This window comes from Sipha flava, unplaced genomic scaffold (genome assembly GCF_003268045.1).
Source record: "Sipha flava isolate LNK unplaced genomic scaffold, YSA_version1 133_pilon_pilon, whole genome shotgun sequence".
Taxonomy (NCBI): Eukaryota; Metazoa; Arthropoda; class Insecta; order Hemiptera; family Aphididae; genus Sipha; species Sipha flava.
The window spans coordinates 173,947-193,636 of NW_020271759.1; the positions used below are offsets into that span (position 1 = coordinate 173,947).

At 38.1% G+C, this 19,690-nt stretch overlaps 1 protein-coding gene across 4 annotated transcripts in view; it reads right to left on the minus strand.

Annotated features, from left to right (window-relative positions):
* LOC112679266 (gamma-aminobutyric acid receptor subunit beta-like) overlaps window positions 1-17,775 on the minus strand; it is a 35,813-nt gene extending 18,038 nt beyond the window's left edge. The window contains exons 1-3 of one of the 4 annotated variants that reach the window (XM_025549004.1): window positions 16,856-16,950; window positions 11,906-12,003; window positions 7,929-7,996 (exon numbers count right to left, since the gene is read on the minus strand). In XM_025549004.1, the coding sequence (XP_025404789.1) occupies window positions 7,929-7,996; window positions 11,906-12,003; window positions 16,856-16,950 (261 nt within the window). Of the gene's footprint in view, window positions 1-7,928; window positions 7,997-11,905; window positions 12,004-16,855 lie in introns of all 4 variants that reach the window. The other 3 variants (XM_025549006.1, XM_025549005.1, XM_025549007.1) reach the window with 3 other exon arrangements.
* Window positions 17,776-19,690: the final 1,915 nt, after the last annotated feature.

Genomic DNA, 19,690 nt, shown 5'->3' on the forward strand with positions numbered 1-19,690 from the left:
TAATATGGTCGTTGCAGGTTTATTGTATTTGTCACATATTATTTTATTGCACTTCAGCTACACAATTTGAAAACATTTAGAAGTTATACTTTTATTGCGCGTGTTATAAGTTTATAATATGATGGAAACCAAAACGTGATGATTTCAGTTGTAGTCACGAGACTATAAATCAACTATATATCAACTCTTATTGACTCGAAGGAGATAGATAGTGGTCTATAACAGGTCAATATATTATAGAGTCGTTATGGAAATTTATGGGATTCAAACAAATAGAGTTGCATGCGTGTGGTTTAAAGTGCAGGGGTATGGTGGTCGTCTCGATATTAAAATGTGTTCTTTTAGCTGTACGTTTTGACAAAATAAAGGTATTATGAATGATGGGGATGGATACGTGTTGAGTCCTAGTACGATAGTACATAGTGGTTGAAAACTATTTCAATAGCACTATCAGTGTTTCATTTGATTCCACACAATAAGATCAGAATGATTAAAAAATAAAAAATAAAAATTTTAGACGAATGACTAACATAAAGCTACCACGTTAAAACTGATTTAAAAATCCTAATTTATTCGTGAAGTCGTTCTTGCAGCGTTCGCTTTTTAACTGATTACGATCGCATTAATATACTTATAGTGTTTAAATATAGCATAATCCACAAACCGTATTAAATACGTAGATTCGAGAAATTTAAATATGGTATTAATAGATACAAGGGGAAAAAAGGAAAAAAAACGATTTCGGCTTAATAATTCATAAAAAAGATTCCTTGAAGTAGTGGAATTAAATCAGTGTATTAACACTTACACAGTGGTAGATTAAAAAGGAAGTGGAGGCTGAAATTGCATGTTTTTTTCTTTTTCTTATCATATATTTGTATATTTTTTTATACTTGCTCATATGAACCAAATAAAAGCAAATTGTAACGCATTTCCAGGAACTAAAAGAAAAATGCACAATAAACCGAGATCGCATATTAAACGTATATAAAAAAAGTAAATTCAAAGTGTATACGCGAATTATTTTCAAAAATATATTCGAAATAGTAAATTTAACTATACATTTTTTTTATTATGTATTTGTGTACATGATAATTGTTTTTATTTAAGTATTAATTTTCGTGTTTAATTTCAGAGATTTAGAACTTTATAATTTAAACTTTAAACTTATGTTACAACTTTTCATAGATTATATTGATACTAATATATATATTATCATAAAAATTTTGCAGTTCGACATCGATTGGGAAATATTAATATTATTAATATCTTCTACACCGTTTACTTCAAACGTCCAAGTGTTTATACGGACAATTTTTAAAGATTTATGAAAATTCTTAACCCACATAGAAAGCGCGTAGTAAACGGGATCGTAACGGTTTCGCTGTATGTACATATACGTATACCTATATCATACTGACCTAACTATTTGCTTCTTTTATACGTTCCATTCCTCCTCGGTACCCTCGTTGCCACCACCATCACCACCAGCACCACCACTAGTACCCCCGAATTAGATTAAAATTATGAATGTCCCTTGATAACGTATTCAAAGAGCGTAAGGTTTTACATTTTGTATGTTGGATTTGCACGCGTGTTCACACCGGCGATAGTGGCAGCGGCGGTACACTAGACACACTGACGCGCGGGACCCCATGAATACCAAACACGATACACATTCAATAATGCAAAACCATTATGGTTTGTTGTTGCAGTGCGCGTACACGTACGGTACACATCTATACCCTTACCGTACACGGTATATTGACCTACCACGCAATGTACACGCGTAATATATGTACGTGTATACCAGTGTACACCGAGTCTCCCATGGAAATGTAAATTAACCTGACGTTTTCGGTTACGAACACCTACGTATACGTACGTGTACGAATATATCTACGTGCACGGTAAAAATCGTTTGCAACTACATGGTATGTACTGACAAGTCGGATTTAATGGCCCGCACTGGCAAACTTCTAGCCGCGTATGATATGCTAATTTACGTAGGCTGCAATTTATTTCACGTCGTGCTACGATGACCGCACGGTACCAACGAAGTCGGTTTTCGTTGGAACGAGAAAAAAACGGGTTCATCTACGATCTTCATCCGTTGTTTCCGTACAACTTAAAATGCAAACAGATGTTCTAATACGGGTTGTGTAGGTAAACGTTACACGTTTTTTCGAGTAAAAATTATGATACCGTTGGTTCGTATCGGTCGTCAAGTCCTATTTCGATTGAACGTTATTTCACGAGCGACGTTGAATGAAAATTACGTGCACGATTCGCACTGCGCTCTATTTATCTAAATAGGTATCTATGTTTATACGTTTCCATCCGGGCGAACGTTGCGGTCCTTTAAGGCGACGACCCGCTTAACCGGTGCTGACGGCTAACGGTAGGGGTGGGGGGGGTATCGTCCGGAGGGCGGAGAAGGGAGAGGACGACCGATCAATGGGAACGGCACGGGGGCGGCGGCAACGTTGCGACTAGAGACGTCTAGGTGGGCGGACGTGAGATGACCAGGACGGCGGGTGCTCAGGACACCGCGATCAGCGGACCGCGGGTGTGCGCAGGATAACCAGGACAACGAGGAGCGCTGGCCGCATCGGTCAGCCGACGCGATGTGGGCAACAGACGGCACCGGGCGCGCAAGGCTGACGGACAACGAACACGGAACACGAGGTTCGATCGAGCCAAGTGTGATTATTAATCAAAACGGTACGAAATGAATGATAAACCGTGCGGGCGCGCTCGACGGGTTAGCGGTGTCGGGACGCGCGACGATAAACGGCCGTTTTACGTGACGAGACGTTTCGCGCGTTCGCGGTCCAAATGCGCACGAAAAATAAATGGGTTCGTTCGCGCGGCCGACGCGCGTGACCGACGCCCGTCCAGCGATAAGTGCCAACGTCGGAAACGGTAAACCGTATTGTGTAGATCGCGGTACGTACATACATGTCGAGCTGGGCAAGTAGGAGAGAAGAAAATGTGACGATTTTTCCCGATACATGTTTTTTTTTTTTTCATACCGTGGACACCGTTTTTATCGATTTTTTTCGTACAAAAACGGAATTGTTATTATTTTTTTTAAGATCGAACTTGTATTTGTAATAAACAAACATAATGCATCACACGTCGTACCTACGTCGCGCCCATAACATGGAAAACGATTATCGTATCCGGTTAAAATATGCGTGTCTCGTTTTAATACCTTATTCGGTTTAAAACCGTTTTAATTCCAAAGGCGAAACAAGTCACATTGAGTCCGATTAGTGAACTCCCGACACTAATGATATATAAACGTCATTGATCTAAACTCGTATTATTATGTAATTTGATTTAGTCATCAATTGTTAAGTGTTGTAAAAGGCTTTTTTTTTTTTTTTATATTAAACTACGGCGTCGATGAATAACAGTTTAAAAATGTACAATGCAATCGAAGTGGCGTTAGAACTTGTAGTTTCTCGACAGTGTAAATGAAAATATATTGTTCTTGAAAAATCATAATATTATGTATAGACCGCGGAGATTATTCCACGGTTATTATTCGAAATCGATTTACATCAAGAGTTGAAAGCGTTGAGACTGCTTTTGGTTAAAAACTCAATTATATTACGTCATGAAACATTCGATTTAATGCGCGTTTTAACGAGCAATCGAATGCAACGCAATGGGTGCGTGCGCGATCTAATTGCAAAACGTAATTATTACGAACGCGTGTGGAACGGAGGTGAAGGTAATCCGTCGATGGTTGCGTGTCGCTTCGTGACCCAATTTACTTTTTAAGGCGCCAAACCGCGGTTTTTCGTTCCGATTTAATGGCTTATAGCGTTGCGCGGTTGTATATCAATCTACAGGGCTATAAAAAATCGTATTCGACAGATGAAATGACTTGCGATCGCAAAATCACACGATCACACAGCTCGAACTCCGACGATAACATTACGCCTATACGAGCGGAGTGCTTTACGTGCCAATCGCGAGGGATCCGTGCGAAATCACTTAGTCAATATAATAATGATATAATAATATACGCGCCGTTTTTCGTCCTAGTGAATATGAAGTGTACGCGAAAACGGTCGGTTTGGCGTGTAAGCACTCGACGGCGCACGCAAAAACAAACGTCCCAGGGAAAAATGTATAAAATATAAGAGAAAAATATCGTATCGTATATTATATAAAATGCGTCTTTATTCCGCAGTTGTAGCCGGTCTGTTGTATATGTTTATCCCGCAAGGGTGGCGAGTATATTAGCAGTGAGTGTACATATATATATATAAACTAGTATGCGTCAGGGGGTTTATTCAACTGACCTCAAGTTATTATCGGCTATAATATTATACGTGAACTCCGTCGATCGGAGAGAAAGAAACAGCGAGAAAGTTCACGGTCGAACGAATAATATGGCGAAAAAATATCGGTTATTATTATTGTCGTTATTCGATGTCCCTTGCGGAAACGTCACAGGACCAAACGCGCGTTCCCTCAGGATCCGAGCACATATATTATTGTTATTAGTTATTACACGCGTTGAATTCTAACCCGCCGAATGTTGTAAAGAAATGTGTAAATAAAAATAAAACCCGTATATTTTAAATACGTATAAAAATATGCGCGTTTCATCAAAACGTAATTGTTCATAACGCGTATTCACACAAACACAATTACACCAGAGTTTACCGATATCAATTTTATCTGGTAAAAAAATAGAATTTGAGACAGGTAACGTTTTTTCTAACTAGACCCTTGGGTCATATATTTACTAATTACATTAGTGTTATTTTATGCGATTATACTGTCGGCGGTGGGTGGAGAATCTAGACGTTTGCTATAATTCAGCAAACGTTAAAATTACCTACTATTTAGATTTTAATCGCTTTAATTTTGTTATCGTATTTTCAATATCAAACTTACGTAATGCCTGTGCAATTTAATGCCTTCGAGTATAGGTTACACTGTTTGGTTCGGCACACCACTTTGTAATCGTGGTTATCTGATGTAAACGTCTGTTAAGCAAAGTTTCATGTTCTGAATATTCTTGTTCTAAGATTGAGCCCTGCAGGGTACGCTACAGCAGTAGACCCACTATCTGCACGCAATCGACTCATATGATTTATTTTTATTTATTCGTTTAAAATGTCATTCCGCAATCACAATTTTTTTTTTGTTTTTAAATATTTTCACGGACGTATAATAATATAATTTAATTATAATTTATAACCACAATCTAATCGAACAAATAGCTCTATATGATCACAATACGTAAAAAAAAAAAATTAAAACATAATGTTAAAATAAAAATAAAAAATAAATTTACTACTGATGAATATAAACGTTCGATTTAGTCGGATGACACTATGTATTTAGATATAACAGCGTAAATATATATATATATATATATATATATATAGTCTATAATGTATTATGTATATACAGACCTAAACTATATAAAAGCTAACTACGATTATATATGCATCACATAACAAGTTTCTCTTATTTTGTTATTTTTTTTTTTTTTTCACTGCCTTCATTATAATATATGGGCATACATACATTTATGTTATATACGTATGTTTCATTTCGGAGGGGACGAGTGAAAGATAAAAAAAAAAAATAACAGTAATGATTCAAAAGTACTGCTGACGTGCTTAAACAACCCTAAATTATATAACAAAGCGTTGTACGTATATTGTTTAAATTGTAGATGTTTTATACTAATCTGGGAATATATTTTGCTGTACGTAGTTAAATGAAAGTAGATATTTCAAAATTGTTAAATCAATCCTGTCAACCGTCAGTATCTATACAGGGGTGATCTATTTAACGCCACTTTTCATTCTGGATTTTTTTCAATTTGTTGGTTTTTTTTTCAACTATTTTTATTAGGTTCTTTACATGTTATCAATTTCTGAACTATCAAGTTAATCTTAACAATTATATTTAAATCAAATCATGTATTTCGCTTGTAGTTATTATATCAAATATTTAGCTGAAATGTATGAAGTTTGTCAATATTAATATTATTAGCTATTAATTATTAGATTATCATTTTACATTTGTTGCCACGTTTATATTATGTGTATAGTTTACGTTTTAAACAAACGGTGCGTGATGTAGAAATAATTGTGAAGTTATGTTTACCTTTCCCTATTACCGGTCAATTATTTTCTCTATAATAATAATTGTTATAACTTGTATTTGATGAATAATAGGAATTATGAATTTCTAGAAATAATTTCCTTGCTCCAATTACGTTAAACGAAAAACTCGAGTATCATTCAATGAATAGAACGTTTAAAATAGTTGCGTATGGTACGCCGTACAGAAGAAAATTGATATTTTGTCATACGTTGTATTACATTGCGTCGTATACCGACGTACACACTACAACCGTTAATGTGATAAGTCAATGAAAAAAAAAAAATCAAAGTTTGTGATCGCTTTTACGATAAACATACAAATTGCATGTACATAATGGAGCAATTGTTGCAAAAGTTTATTTTTTTATTTTTATTTTTTTTTTTGTTTAGTCGTTGACCTGACACCTGTAATGTTTTTGGGCGCGTCGAGGTTTAGTGTGTGCCAGACACGGTATGTAGTCTATACAGCGAGGGTTAGGGCAGAATTAAATACCTTGGCGTTTTTATTCGTGCGCTTGAAATATCCATTCTTTCCATCCCCTCATTCCGCACCAAACAGGGAAATTTATTTGCACGCGATCGTGTTCTATAACATTATACGTAACATTTTTATTTATTTAGTTAGTATTATTATTATTTTTTTTATATCATGTTAAATGTTTATTCGTGATAAAATATACTATACGAGAAACTTTATTATCTTACCCCCTCGGGGGAGGGAGGGGGGCTTGAAACAATCAAATACGCAAATTATTGTTTTCGATAAGTGTGTAGGATAAAGTGTATATTTTAGATGTACCTGTGTTGTAAAATTTAGTGTAAGTACTTGAAAAATAAATGCGAAACACGAGAGTTCACCAAAACCGTAGGGAGTTTATAGGTTTGTATCCACAATCAGACATATACGTACGTCATAAATTGATCATAATATTAAAATGTAAAAATGTTATTCTTCGTACAAATTTTTTTCTCGTGCGTTGCTGTGTAGAATTTTTACAATGGATTTGCGTTAAACTACGAATTTTAAACAAGTGATATCTGTATTTTATCGTACAAGGCAATCGCAATGTCAAGCACTAATACTATACACATATTAACATGGGATCCGTTAAAAATTAATCATCGAAAGTTGCAAATATATATTTCCTATGGTTGTGTACCGTGTAATAACAATTACCATCTATTCAAATGCTCAAACTCCATATTGTATGATACTTTGTCAAAGCAATAATATTATAATGAGTAAACTAAACGTGTTAAAAAGCAATATTATGTCGTTGCAGCGTTTGGATTCCTCATCACAACGTTTCGGGTCTCGATCGGTGTTTCGCAAAGATTTCACTAGAAATCGATAACGGATGGATGTGATTTAGAATTATTTCGATAGATTGTTTTACTTATATGCCTAGGTCAAATGCTCGACGGTTCTACAGCGTGCTTCTAGCGGAGAATACGTAATACAAAGCGGAAAGAAGTTCGCATTGCAAAAAAAGATTTTTTTTTTTCAATAAACAAATAAACAAATATGTATACATATATACCTATATATTAATATACATATATGTATACATGTATAATATTGTATTATGTTTTATTACCAAACACGCAACTCTCATTTAAGAAATTTATAGATACTACTGTTTTCTATAGAATGACGCGTAATATAAGTGTAATGAAATTAGGCAGAAAGGTAAAAAAAAAAAAAATAAATAAAAATAAATTCAAAATGTAAAAAAAAAACAAATATTATTGTTTTGCGTTGTGTTAATATTTTGTGTGTACCATTTTGACTTCTGACAAAGAGCTGATGCTCAGCACGTACATGGTGACACCGACATCAATTGGCGTACCTGAAATTCGGTACATTAAAACAAATATATAGATATATACTTTATGTTGAAATTCACTTTTTAAAGAGATGTGTATTGATAACAATAGTATTATTGTGGAGTGTGTAAAGTTATATCTCAGTGCGTTATACAATAGTAGTATTGGGAGTCGTATCCATATTATGCATTATGAACACCGATTTATATTTTCCGGTCGATAGTTAAATAAAAAATTTCAATAAATCTAAGAACTGAAATTATACAAGTACTTGTAAGCGACGAAATTGTTCAAAAGATTTACGAAGCCTTGAATTATTAATTTTAACCTTTATGATAATATAAAAATATTAAGATTCAGTTGTGAACGTATTGTGTTGGTCAAGAGTCTTTTCAATTATACATCATCTAATTCGATTTGCGCGTAATGTCCAAATTAATTATTCTCAAATGTTTTGTTCAGATTTATGAACTTTATTTATTTTTATTTAATTTCCTTTTTATTTATACATCATATACCCAGTTAAGCACTACACGTTTATTATGAATCGATATAGAACTTTTTATCTCTCTACATCAATTGAACTATTATAATCGTGCAGCACATACATTATGAACATTTTATAATATAGATAATAATATGAAGTAGGTTGCGTGTTTAATTTTTGTGAACTCAATAAGTCAATATATGTATTTTAAAACATAAAATATAAGATAGATTAAAAAAAAGTGCGGACGATGTTTTTATTTTTTGAAATTATTGAGTTACAAAATAATGAAGGACAAAACTTATATTAAAAAAAAATATAAATGTTCTACTTTTGTCCGTTCGTATATAATATAGTAGAAAACAGTTAGTAGAAAAATAATTACAATGCTAAATGCTTTTTTCGTCAAGTTTACGCAAAACCCAGAGAATTTCGTACACTTGAAGTGTTATGTGATATAAAATTTTTTTTTTTTTACTAAAAGCTACAACGTCATCTGATACATGTTGTATATAGTTATTATTTTATTCATCGAACTATAGACATGATAAAACTGATATAATGTCCCTACTCTATAACAATAAAATTTGCTAGGACGATTTTAAACGAAATCGCCCTCTCCTGCAGCGTAATAAATCGTTAATATAATCCAGGCATATAGTGATTTTAGTAAAAAGACAACAACTATTCCATATTGTTTCAAGAAAAACGCAATCTAATAAAATTATCAATAATATTTAGGCACTATCTTGAATTCTAAAACTGTTATTTAATAATTAGTTTTTTTTTTTGGAACACATAATTCGTAATTCTTATAAATATCCAATAAATTATTAAATACTATTATAATCGAACTACAAGTATGTAAAAGATTTTATATTATAGTCGACTTAAATAAATCAAACGATTTGCAGTGGCCGATTTTTGATTGGCGATGAACCGTTCACGTCAACGAAGAGTATAAACGTTTCAAATGTATTACTCGAATATATTAACACATTGCACATCGTCGTTATTATGCAGTTATTGGTAATTTGGCAAACAGTGTAAATCGAAAAGTATATAATACTCAGTATGTATGGTGTACATTATGATCACCATGATCACGGAACCGTGTCCGGCGAATGCATGGGATCAGAGCGAATCAGAGAATACATTTGCGTTTGTCGACGATATTTTGTATCGATAATTGCTTATAACCGCCGACCGATAGTCGGTTATTTTTTCCAATTTTCCTGAGTCTTCGATGGGATTTTAGAAATTGATGAACTCTCGACGGTAAGAATCGCAAAACGATGTGTATTATACGTACAACGGCTCGGGAGCGCCAACGCGGTCGCTTCAGGACAAGTGATGAGAGACTTATATGTTCGAAAGAGATGCACGTAAAAGTCCACTCCCGTAAATACGCAATATATTATGTACAATATACGTAAACGTCGACTTAGTATACAACAATAATAATAGTAATAATCAAGGCTAGGATTTGTATGCAACAGCATGTTTTTTTTGCGATTTATGATTATTGATTTTGTCAGTAATGTCCATGAATCATCTCACGATGAGATAAATGGTAGTGTTTTTATTTTGCATGTTTTTGCATATTTTAGATGAAATGCATATTATTGCTTATTTCGATTATAAGAATGCGAAAAACGAATGTTTTATAGTATATTTCGTAATTGATATTTATAATTTAATATTAATACTTAATTCTAGCGCAACTGATTAAAATATAAAAATTGGTTTTCTTGTTGAACGTAAATTTTATTTTATTTCTCAGTTATATTGTATTAAGACAAACAGCTAACCACTGATGTATTTCAATAAATAAATATTTTTTTTACAACTATATTTTTGTGTTTATCTTCTAAACATTTAGATGCATATTTTTGCATATTTTACAATTTTTTATTGCATACAAATCACTAGCCACTGGCAATAATAGTAATGTGTGACGTTGTTGCCGAACGACACGCGTAAAGATTTGAGTTAATTACCCGGAATGCGTATTAAATGTTTTGATGAAAAACTAACAGCTCTCGGTCGCGGTAGTCAGTGAAACTAAAGAAATGCGAAACGAAGAGAACGATGAATGTTCGAAACAAAAGTATCGTATACGCGCGTTGATGGCGGCGGCGGCGGTGTAGGGGATGGTGGATGAGCGTGCGTGGCGTGGCGGCCGTGATGAAGGGGGTAGCGGCGGGCGCTACAGGTCAAATCGATTTCAGCAGCACAAAGATGATGTGAGACCGAGTTTATACGCCCACACAGTGCACACAGTTCGACCGCCGCCGCCACCGCTGCTACCGTTGCTGACACGTTCTCTTCACGACGGTGTTTATACGCCGACGATGACATTGCATTATATCACCCGAAATGATGACGGGGAAAACTGTATTATTATTATTATTATTTTATAAAACAGAGAATGTTCTAGAAAGGAACGCGGAAAACTCGTTTGTGAACCAGTTTTTGGTGTAACCATGAGCAGTAGATGAGAAAGATAGGTGCCTGCGATAGACCAAGGACCGGCGGATCTATAATTTCGAAGCGGAAGGGAAAGAACGGATCTGTTACACATTTAGCCTCAGAATGGAAGTCACGAGGGAGAGAGCCACGTGGCAAGGCTGTGCACGAGATGGATCGATGAAGTATATAACGTTTCGGGAGCTGTAAATTGAGAGTGAAACGTACACGGCGGGGGGGGATGAGCGACGAGGTGTTCCAGTGGTGGTAAAAATTCCTGGGGAGTACGGTTTTGTCCAAAAATACGAAGAATGATAAAACTGATGATAAAGTTTCATCGTTGATTGAGATAGTTGAACGTTTATTTATAGTTCGTTTTGGTACATCCTCGTCCGCTGTCGTCATGGAGAATGGGTTGCGATACCTATATAGTAATTTTCTAGTATAGGAACTTTAAAATTTGGCAACAATCCGGTCTTAAAAGGGCACCGCAGACGTTTATCGGAACCCTGCGGCATCCTCTTCTTGATGTTAAAAGTAAGATCGCCATAGGTGCTCAGGGACGATACTCGTGTTCTCTGCTCTTTTCTCGGAATCGAGTAAACGCATCCGTATCCGTTGGTATAACCTTATCACTGTTCTGTGTCGAATAAATTTCTAGCAAAGAAGGTTTTCGTGATCAACGGAATGGTTATAACCGGTGGTTTGATGTTATCGATCGAGTATTATAGTTTTTCTAGCGACCGATATGAACCGATAGAAAATAATGTATGCGTCCCCGATATTCGGACGTTTGTCGACCACCACGTGGTGGTGGTGTAGTTGCAATCGTTACATTAAGCTACAATATAAGGTATTGCACCATAAATTATTATAACATACTCAATGCAAACTGTATACTCTATACATAATATTCTTATTTATAGTTATTTGACGAACGAATATACGAATATAGTTTGTGAAACGTTACACTCACCTCCGTAGTTGGGTCTTACTCTTTTGTCATAGCTCGAACTGAACGAATCGAGTATTGCCGATATATTTACGTCACCGAACATACCGCTGCCAGGGGCACTGAAAAAATAAACCATTTAGTGTGAGATATTCAGTAAAATACATATTGCATGTCAACGCTACACTCGCATACACGGACATGCATTTCATATACGTATGTATCGGTGTCTGTAGACATGGCCAATTTTGAAAAGTAGTAACATAGTCACGTTTATTTTTAAACCCTCTCACAATAATTTTTATTGCGAGTCCATTCTTAATTTAAAACGCACGAGTCAGCTATTAAGTATGAATCCAGAATTATATCAAACCGAGGGAGGTACTGATAAAATCGCGACTTATTACTAAGTCAATCATTAAAAACCACATTGCTTACATTATTTATATACATACCTACACGTATGCAATAAAATTAACGAATAATTCATGAACAATGACGAATAAAATCCTCAAAGGTTAACGTAAAAAGTATTCAATTCTTTTTAAATATTGCCCAATATTATCAGACCGTAGAAATACGTGCTACTTATACCGTTAACCCTGTCATGAACACAACTGTTTAATATATTTGAATAAAAATATACAAGTGGCTTAGATGCTTAAATGTAAACACATGAGGTTGAAAATGTTATGGTATCATATACGCTTTGTTGGTAAAAAAAAAATTAATTTTATTCTTTTTTCGCGTGACGTTGGTAAAACAACGAGAAAAAGAAATGGAAAATTAAATTATATTTCGATTCGAACGCATTGTCGCGTGGCAAGTAAATTTTATGAGTACATGAATGTTACTCGAGTATTGAACGTTAGAGAATATTGTTGGCGTTACACTGTGAACAAAACTATTCGGGTAGAAAAAAAAATTTATACTCGAGAAAATACGTGATTTAATTTCGTATCGTATGATTTCGATTTTTGAACAACGTGCGATTATGCAAATTGTCGTACAATGTATCCCTTAGCAAAATTGTTACCAATAAAATAAACAAGATTGATATACAATCCTAGTTTGTAGCTCAATAATTTATTCTAATCGGCTATTTTGCTCTTCTTCTCATAACTCAATACGGCTCAGGGCTGCCAACAATATAATTTTATACAATATTACTACAATATACGATACAATATAACTATGGGGTTTAAAAATAAAAATACAATTTTTTACGAAACCAATCTTCGATAATCTCCAATTTCGTATGACGGACTTAGGACAACGAGATTTACGTTGCATTTTATAGTATTTTTATATTTTACTGGCCATATACATATAATATATATATATGTATGTGTGTGTATATATTTATGTATACCACCAACCCAAAATGTTCCGAATTTTCAAATACTATATCAACTGTATTATACAGTCAACATTATTTGCACTTCTTTTGTTGTTGTAAATAGTAGAGAACAGTGGTTCCCAATTGGTATGAAGCCACGAACTCTTAGCTATAACTATATTATTCCGGGGACCTTTATTTTTTGTAAATACTTACTTTTCAATTTTGATACATATATGTACGATTTATATTAATTTTACGATGGCGATAATCGAGTTTCAATAGTCCAAAACTACTCAGAATTTCAAACGACTACTAAGTTAATAATTTTACTAAAATAAATTAAAATATTAATTACAGTACTACACAATCGCGGACTCTCTAAAATCAACACGTGGACCCCTGTGGGTTCGCGGACCACAAATTGGAAACCACTGGTATAAATCGTAATATATTATATAAAATACATGGTAAATGTTAAGTATCACAATAGATATTTTTTTTCTTATTTTTGTATTTTTATATATTTTTTATTTTATACTAAATATCGCAATAGATAGTATATAAAAACCAAACATTCAGTTGTAAGATTCTGTTGTGATAGTACAATTTTATTTTAAACATATTCAAAGTAAATAATTATGTCTGATTTCGGATACATTTTAGTTTATCATATGATGTACACGCCTTTATATGTGATTACTACCGAAATTAATTTTAACAGTTAAGATTTCAGATATGACACTCGGGGTCATTATATTCATATTCGAGTACAAGCAGATTTGGTTAAATATTTTTAACCGTATAGCGTGAAATTAAAATATTGATCGTGGAAAAACGGTTTCCAACAATGAAATGTATACTGTGTCGTAGCTAAAAAAATTGAATGTGAAAAATACGATCAGACGTTTCGCGTAAAATAAGTAAAATAATATAAATCGGAATGCAAAGGACAATTTGAGTTTATGGGGATAAGCCAAGGACACGCAGTGTACCAACGACCTTGGGTGTTTAATGAGACGAAATGTGTTTTATTTTTAGGGTGGTTACTTTTTTTTTTTTAATAACATTGTTACACAACGCGTAGTGTAGTCATTTCTTTTCCGCTCACCCTCTCGGAGCTCGTGCTTATTCACGCCAGCGTACCACCGCCGCAACCGGTGGTGATGACGTAACGTTTTGCCAAGGGTTTCCAATGTCACACGTTACACGGTAACACCGCGATGTCGTTTAATATCTATCATACCGGTCGTTCGAAACGTGCGCAAGCAATGCGTTCAAGACCGTGAAGTACTGTTTTACGGTTCAGGTGCTTAACATTTTTTCGCCCTCGTATTTCGATTCGTCCGGTGACCGAATCGGTAACGTAACAGGCGCGCGGAGACGGGACGGGAATATTATGTCGCGGGAAGTCGTCGAACATCATAATAAACGTGTCTGTGCACCGGACCGGGGACCGTGATGGTTAGGTGGTGCCTTGGGGCTGCTAATGGTTAAAGGGTATCGAAAACTCCATACGGCACTGCGCGGCGGCGGAGAATTGACGACGATTTGCGTTTCGCGTGTTAACGAGCGAATCATTCGAGGTGTCGGGAGGGGTAAAGTTAAATCGAGGAAGTCGCGGAAGGGCTGCGGGAACGGGGAAACGGCAATTCTCGTTTTAGCGAAACGCCTCCAGTAATTAGTCACGTTGTTATTTTTACGGGGAATTTAGACGTTGTCTTTCGAAACCGCGTTGATAAGCCGTACGTGTTCGCCTGTACGTGTACACGATTACCTTCGACTTTGCGCACAACCGTGTTCGTCGTGCATTGTTACCGAAAAGTGAATAACAGTCGCTGACTGCGGGGTCGAACGCGAAAACCTCTCCGAATATGGTTTTGCGCGTAACGTTATTTTTATGTAGAGGCCAGAAAAAAAAAATAAAAGGTTTTTTAGTAGAAAAAAGTATATTATAATGTATACGAAACTACGGGTTAACACGGAAGAAGACCCGTTTATGCGATGCAATAAATTATTACATGTATACGGTTTACGTGTTATTATAGAGCTAAAAATCAGAGGTTCTGTATAATTTCGTCGTTAAAAGTCCTTTTTAATATACTCTATCGCGCAACACTTATTGTGCGTATAATATACATGTACAATAACTTAACCGTGCCTCGATGACGAGGACGGCGTCGCCTGGTAAACATCGGCGTAACAATGGACGTACAAGGTAAATCTTTTTAAGTATTCAAAAATTCCTTTGCCGGGTACGCGAGATTGCGACGGCAGAAATGGACGGACGAGGGCGATCACGTGGGAGTAAAATCGAGCGGGATTGAAATGAATGCAATTTGAAAGCCGAAAAAGACGACGTTTTAAAACAATAACACTTATTTGTTATTTCCGCGCACGTGCGCGTGTCATTAATACGTTTAGCACGCTCGAGTACTCGGCATTACGTATCATCGCCATTCAATAGGTCTACATTATTAATGCGTGCGCACCGTAATGGAAAATAAGACCAACAGTCGATCCGTCCCGAACGGGGGCCTTTGGTGTGTCGGAAGCCGTTTGCCGTTATTTTTCTCCCTTTTTCGCTATCGAAAACTTCACACAGTACCAGCACAACATTCCGACGGACGCGGCGCGTTCTACGTCACGTACTAAACGACCATGCCGACATCATACTATTGAATGGGCGCCTCGGGGGCTGAATCACGTAAATTACGCATCTACGTATGTATGAATCGGGGTTTTTATTTTTATAAAAATCATTCAAACCGGGATCGTGTGGGAAAAATCCACAAACTCGTAAAATGTCGAACGCGTGAACCATAATGGCGTGGGTTTACACGGGCGAGTGACTAACAATAACAGCCTCGGTGTATCGGCAAAAGCAATGTACGCGCGTAAGACCTAAGAAATAGTTGTTGATTTCGCTCGACGGTGCAACGCCGGGGAAACCGTTCAGGCGTTGATCTAACTTATCTATGATCGTGCGCGCATTGGTTCGGGTGGAATAAAATACGGATCAGATCGAGGAGGAAATGGAAAGAGATAACGATCGGTTTTCGATCGAGACGAACGTATATATATCTATCATTATGTTCAACAATCTCCCGGCGTTGTGCGGCCGAAACAGTAACACGTATGTTATTAAAACCTTCGGAAGTATCTATGGCAGCGATTCCCAAAAAGTGTGTTCCGGGGAACCTAAGGGTCCCGTGGGACAATCTTGATGGTTCCGCGTGACATACCTGAATATCGAGAACAGTAATCGTAGTAAACAATAGCCATGAACTATGTTCAAAACATTTTTTGGATTATTGGTTTTTCAGCGATAAAAATAAACGCAATTACAAATAGTTACAGAATCGGTGATAAGTTGGAGTTAGAGACGTCGGGGTTACAGGAAACAAAAAAATATTTCTCAAGGGTTCCGTGGTCGTGAAAGTTTGGGAACCGCTGATCTATGGCGTGTGCCGATGACGTGGATCGAAATCCGACTACCCGTGCACGGGGAAGACCCGTTCGCGGAGACGCGCACGAAGAGCGTTACGGGTTTTCCCCGTTGCCAGGGCACGGATTACGATCGAGCCCACGTCCCTGAGTAAAGTAACGGAGCAAAGAGCCGACGGAATACTCACGCAGCGTGCACGCCCGGTGGTGCGACGGGCACCAGAAATGCGACGCAGGCCGCCAGCCATGCCGCCGTGACTGTGTGCGCGACGCGGCCGGTCATCGCGGCTCGGGCGTGGCGGCTCGACGGTCGTAGTAGCACTTCATCGCCGTAACCGCGGCCCCGGTGTCCGTGGTCCTCGCGGCGGTCGCCGTATTCCCGCCGTACGCGCGTGCGGCAGCTGCAACAACACGTCGGGCGGCGGCCGCTTTCGCTGCTCCTGTTACCGGTCCGTCGTCGCCGCGGTGCCGGGTCGACGCCGCCACTGCCGCCGCCGTCGCCGCTGATGTCCCTGTCGCCGATGCTGCTATCGCTAGTGCCGCTGCGGCTGCGACGGGTTGCCGTCGCCGTCAAACGAGCGCGACCGCTGAGGTGCGCCTGCACGCGTGTGCGCCATCGATAACAGCGCGCGATGGGTCTGCGCCGAGATCAGGCGTGTCGCAAACCGACGGTGTCGCACGGTAACGAGGGGGCGGGGGAGGGGTGAGAAAAATTAAAAAAAAAAAAAAATTAAAAAAATTAAAAACTCCGATGGCGGTGGAGGGTTCTTAAAGTTTTCCGGAAATCGCGACGCGTGACCGGAACGAGGCGGAAGACCGACGGACACCCGCACACCGGTTCGCAAGTTTGCGAGTGCGTGCGTGCGCGTACGCGTGTGGGAGTAAGCGGAAAAAAAAATAAATAAATAAAAACGTACGGACGAACACAGGACTTATCGCGCACCCCGGTGTCGTGGACCGCGGCAATCAACAGAAACAACGACGACCACGGACGAAAACAACGAGTGCGGAGTACGCGCGCGGTCCGCTGCCGTGCCGTTGTCTCTGGTGCGAACGTTCCTGGAGATCTCCGGGCATTCGTGCAGTGCTTACCCGCGAGCAGCTGCTCAGTGGCGGCGGTGGCGGTGGCGGCGCGCGACGACGGCCACCACGACGACGCCCGCCCCGCCGCAGGGGTGCCGCCCGGCGCGCACCGCCGCGGAATACACGGCACACGCGCGGCGACTACCCTCCGGCGCGCCGGGCACGCCGCCGCCGTATTGATTCAACGAGCCGGCCGACCTCTTCCGCCACCGACGCCGCCGTGCCGCCTGTGCGTCGTCGTTAAACCCCTCGGCCGTGATAACATTAAAAACTACACACGCACACACACACACACACACACACGCGCACACCTGCACACGACTTTCTGTTCTCCTCCTCCTCCCCCACCGCCAACCCACTGTTCCCCGTGATATCCTTAAACAATACAATATGTATAGTGCACGACAATAATAATAATAATAGTATCCGAGAAGGACGGAAAAATATAAATATTTTACTACCGAAATCTACCTTCTCCGTACGTAATACGATATCGCGGCAGCTGCGCGCGCGAGGTTACCGCGGCAGCCTAAATCCTCCCCGCCCGCGGTTATCGCACACGTACGTTTCTCTTGGATTTCTAGAGCGATTTGTCGTCGAGGTTGTAGAGGACGACCACTGCCCTAGTGTATCGTGTTGAGGTCGTTCGTTCCTTTAATAATAATATATATGTATGTGTATGTATTTATGTATTTGACGTCTCGTGACGTTATCGCGAAGAGGACAAAACCGAAAACCGTGTTCGTCTCCCCCGGACCGATGCCCATTCATACGGAACGAGTTTTTAGCGACAGTGGCGGCAACGGTGGCGGCGACGACGACGACGGCGGCGGCGACGCACCCGAGAGAAATATCCAGGCGCCTTGTTCGCCCACCCCCTACTGCCTCTCGCGCCGGTTACTGCCCGCAGTTCGGGTCGTTCAGAACGGTTTGTCTTCAATGGCGAAACGATCAATGGAACTGATGAAAACAATGACTAGTGTGTTTCCTCTGCCTACCTACGTACATGCGTACATTGCGTATAATTTTTACGATGTCATTTAGTCAACCGATTCCTCCGGAAACGCGACGCTGAGAGGCGCGGTTATTTCGATTATCGAAAAAATAGATATAATAGCAATACATGAATCATGAGCGGTTATGCTGGTTACAGATATATTGCAAATGGATGAACGTATTTTTCATTAATCCGCTACGCACCGACGAAAGAGAAAAAAAATAGAATTACAGAAGGTTTTTGTAGCCATATACATAGATATGATGTACGATAATAGTAAATCTAGAAGAATACAAAAAAATCATAATGGGAGACTTCAATGCGAAGGTCGAAAGAAGGGATGTTTTAGATCAACGATTGGAAAAGAAAGCCTTCATGAGGAATCAAACTATGATGGCGTAATATTGGTAAATCTCAAGATTTCAAAAGAAATGGTAATTAGTAGAACATGATTTTCTATTAAAAATATCCATAAACAGACTTGAACGTCTTTAGGAAGAACAACACATAATCAGATGGACCATGAAGTAGTAGATAACCAAATAAAACATTGGATTATGGACGTGAGAGGTTGTAGAATTGTAGATTCATAGTCGAATCACTTCTTAATTAGAGCTATAGTAAGGATGAAACTAATCAGAGAACGAACAGCAAAATTTTCGACTCTAAAAATACTAAAATTAGAAAGCTGTAAAGAAGAACAAATGCGGAAAAAATATCAGGATGAAATGATAAAACAACTAAATGAGAAACCGCAAACTAAGCATGGAAGAACCTCCAAAAAATTATCAAATTTGCAGCAACGAGATCAATCGGTTACAGAACAAATAAAAAAGTAACAACATGGTTTAATGAGAAGGATAAAACGGCAATAGAAAATAGAGATAAAGCGAAAATGGAAATACTCAAAGACAATAGTAACGAAAAAAATAAAGAGCTAGCC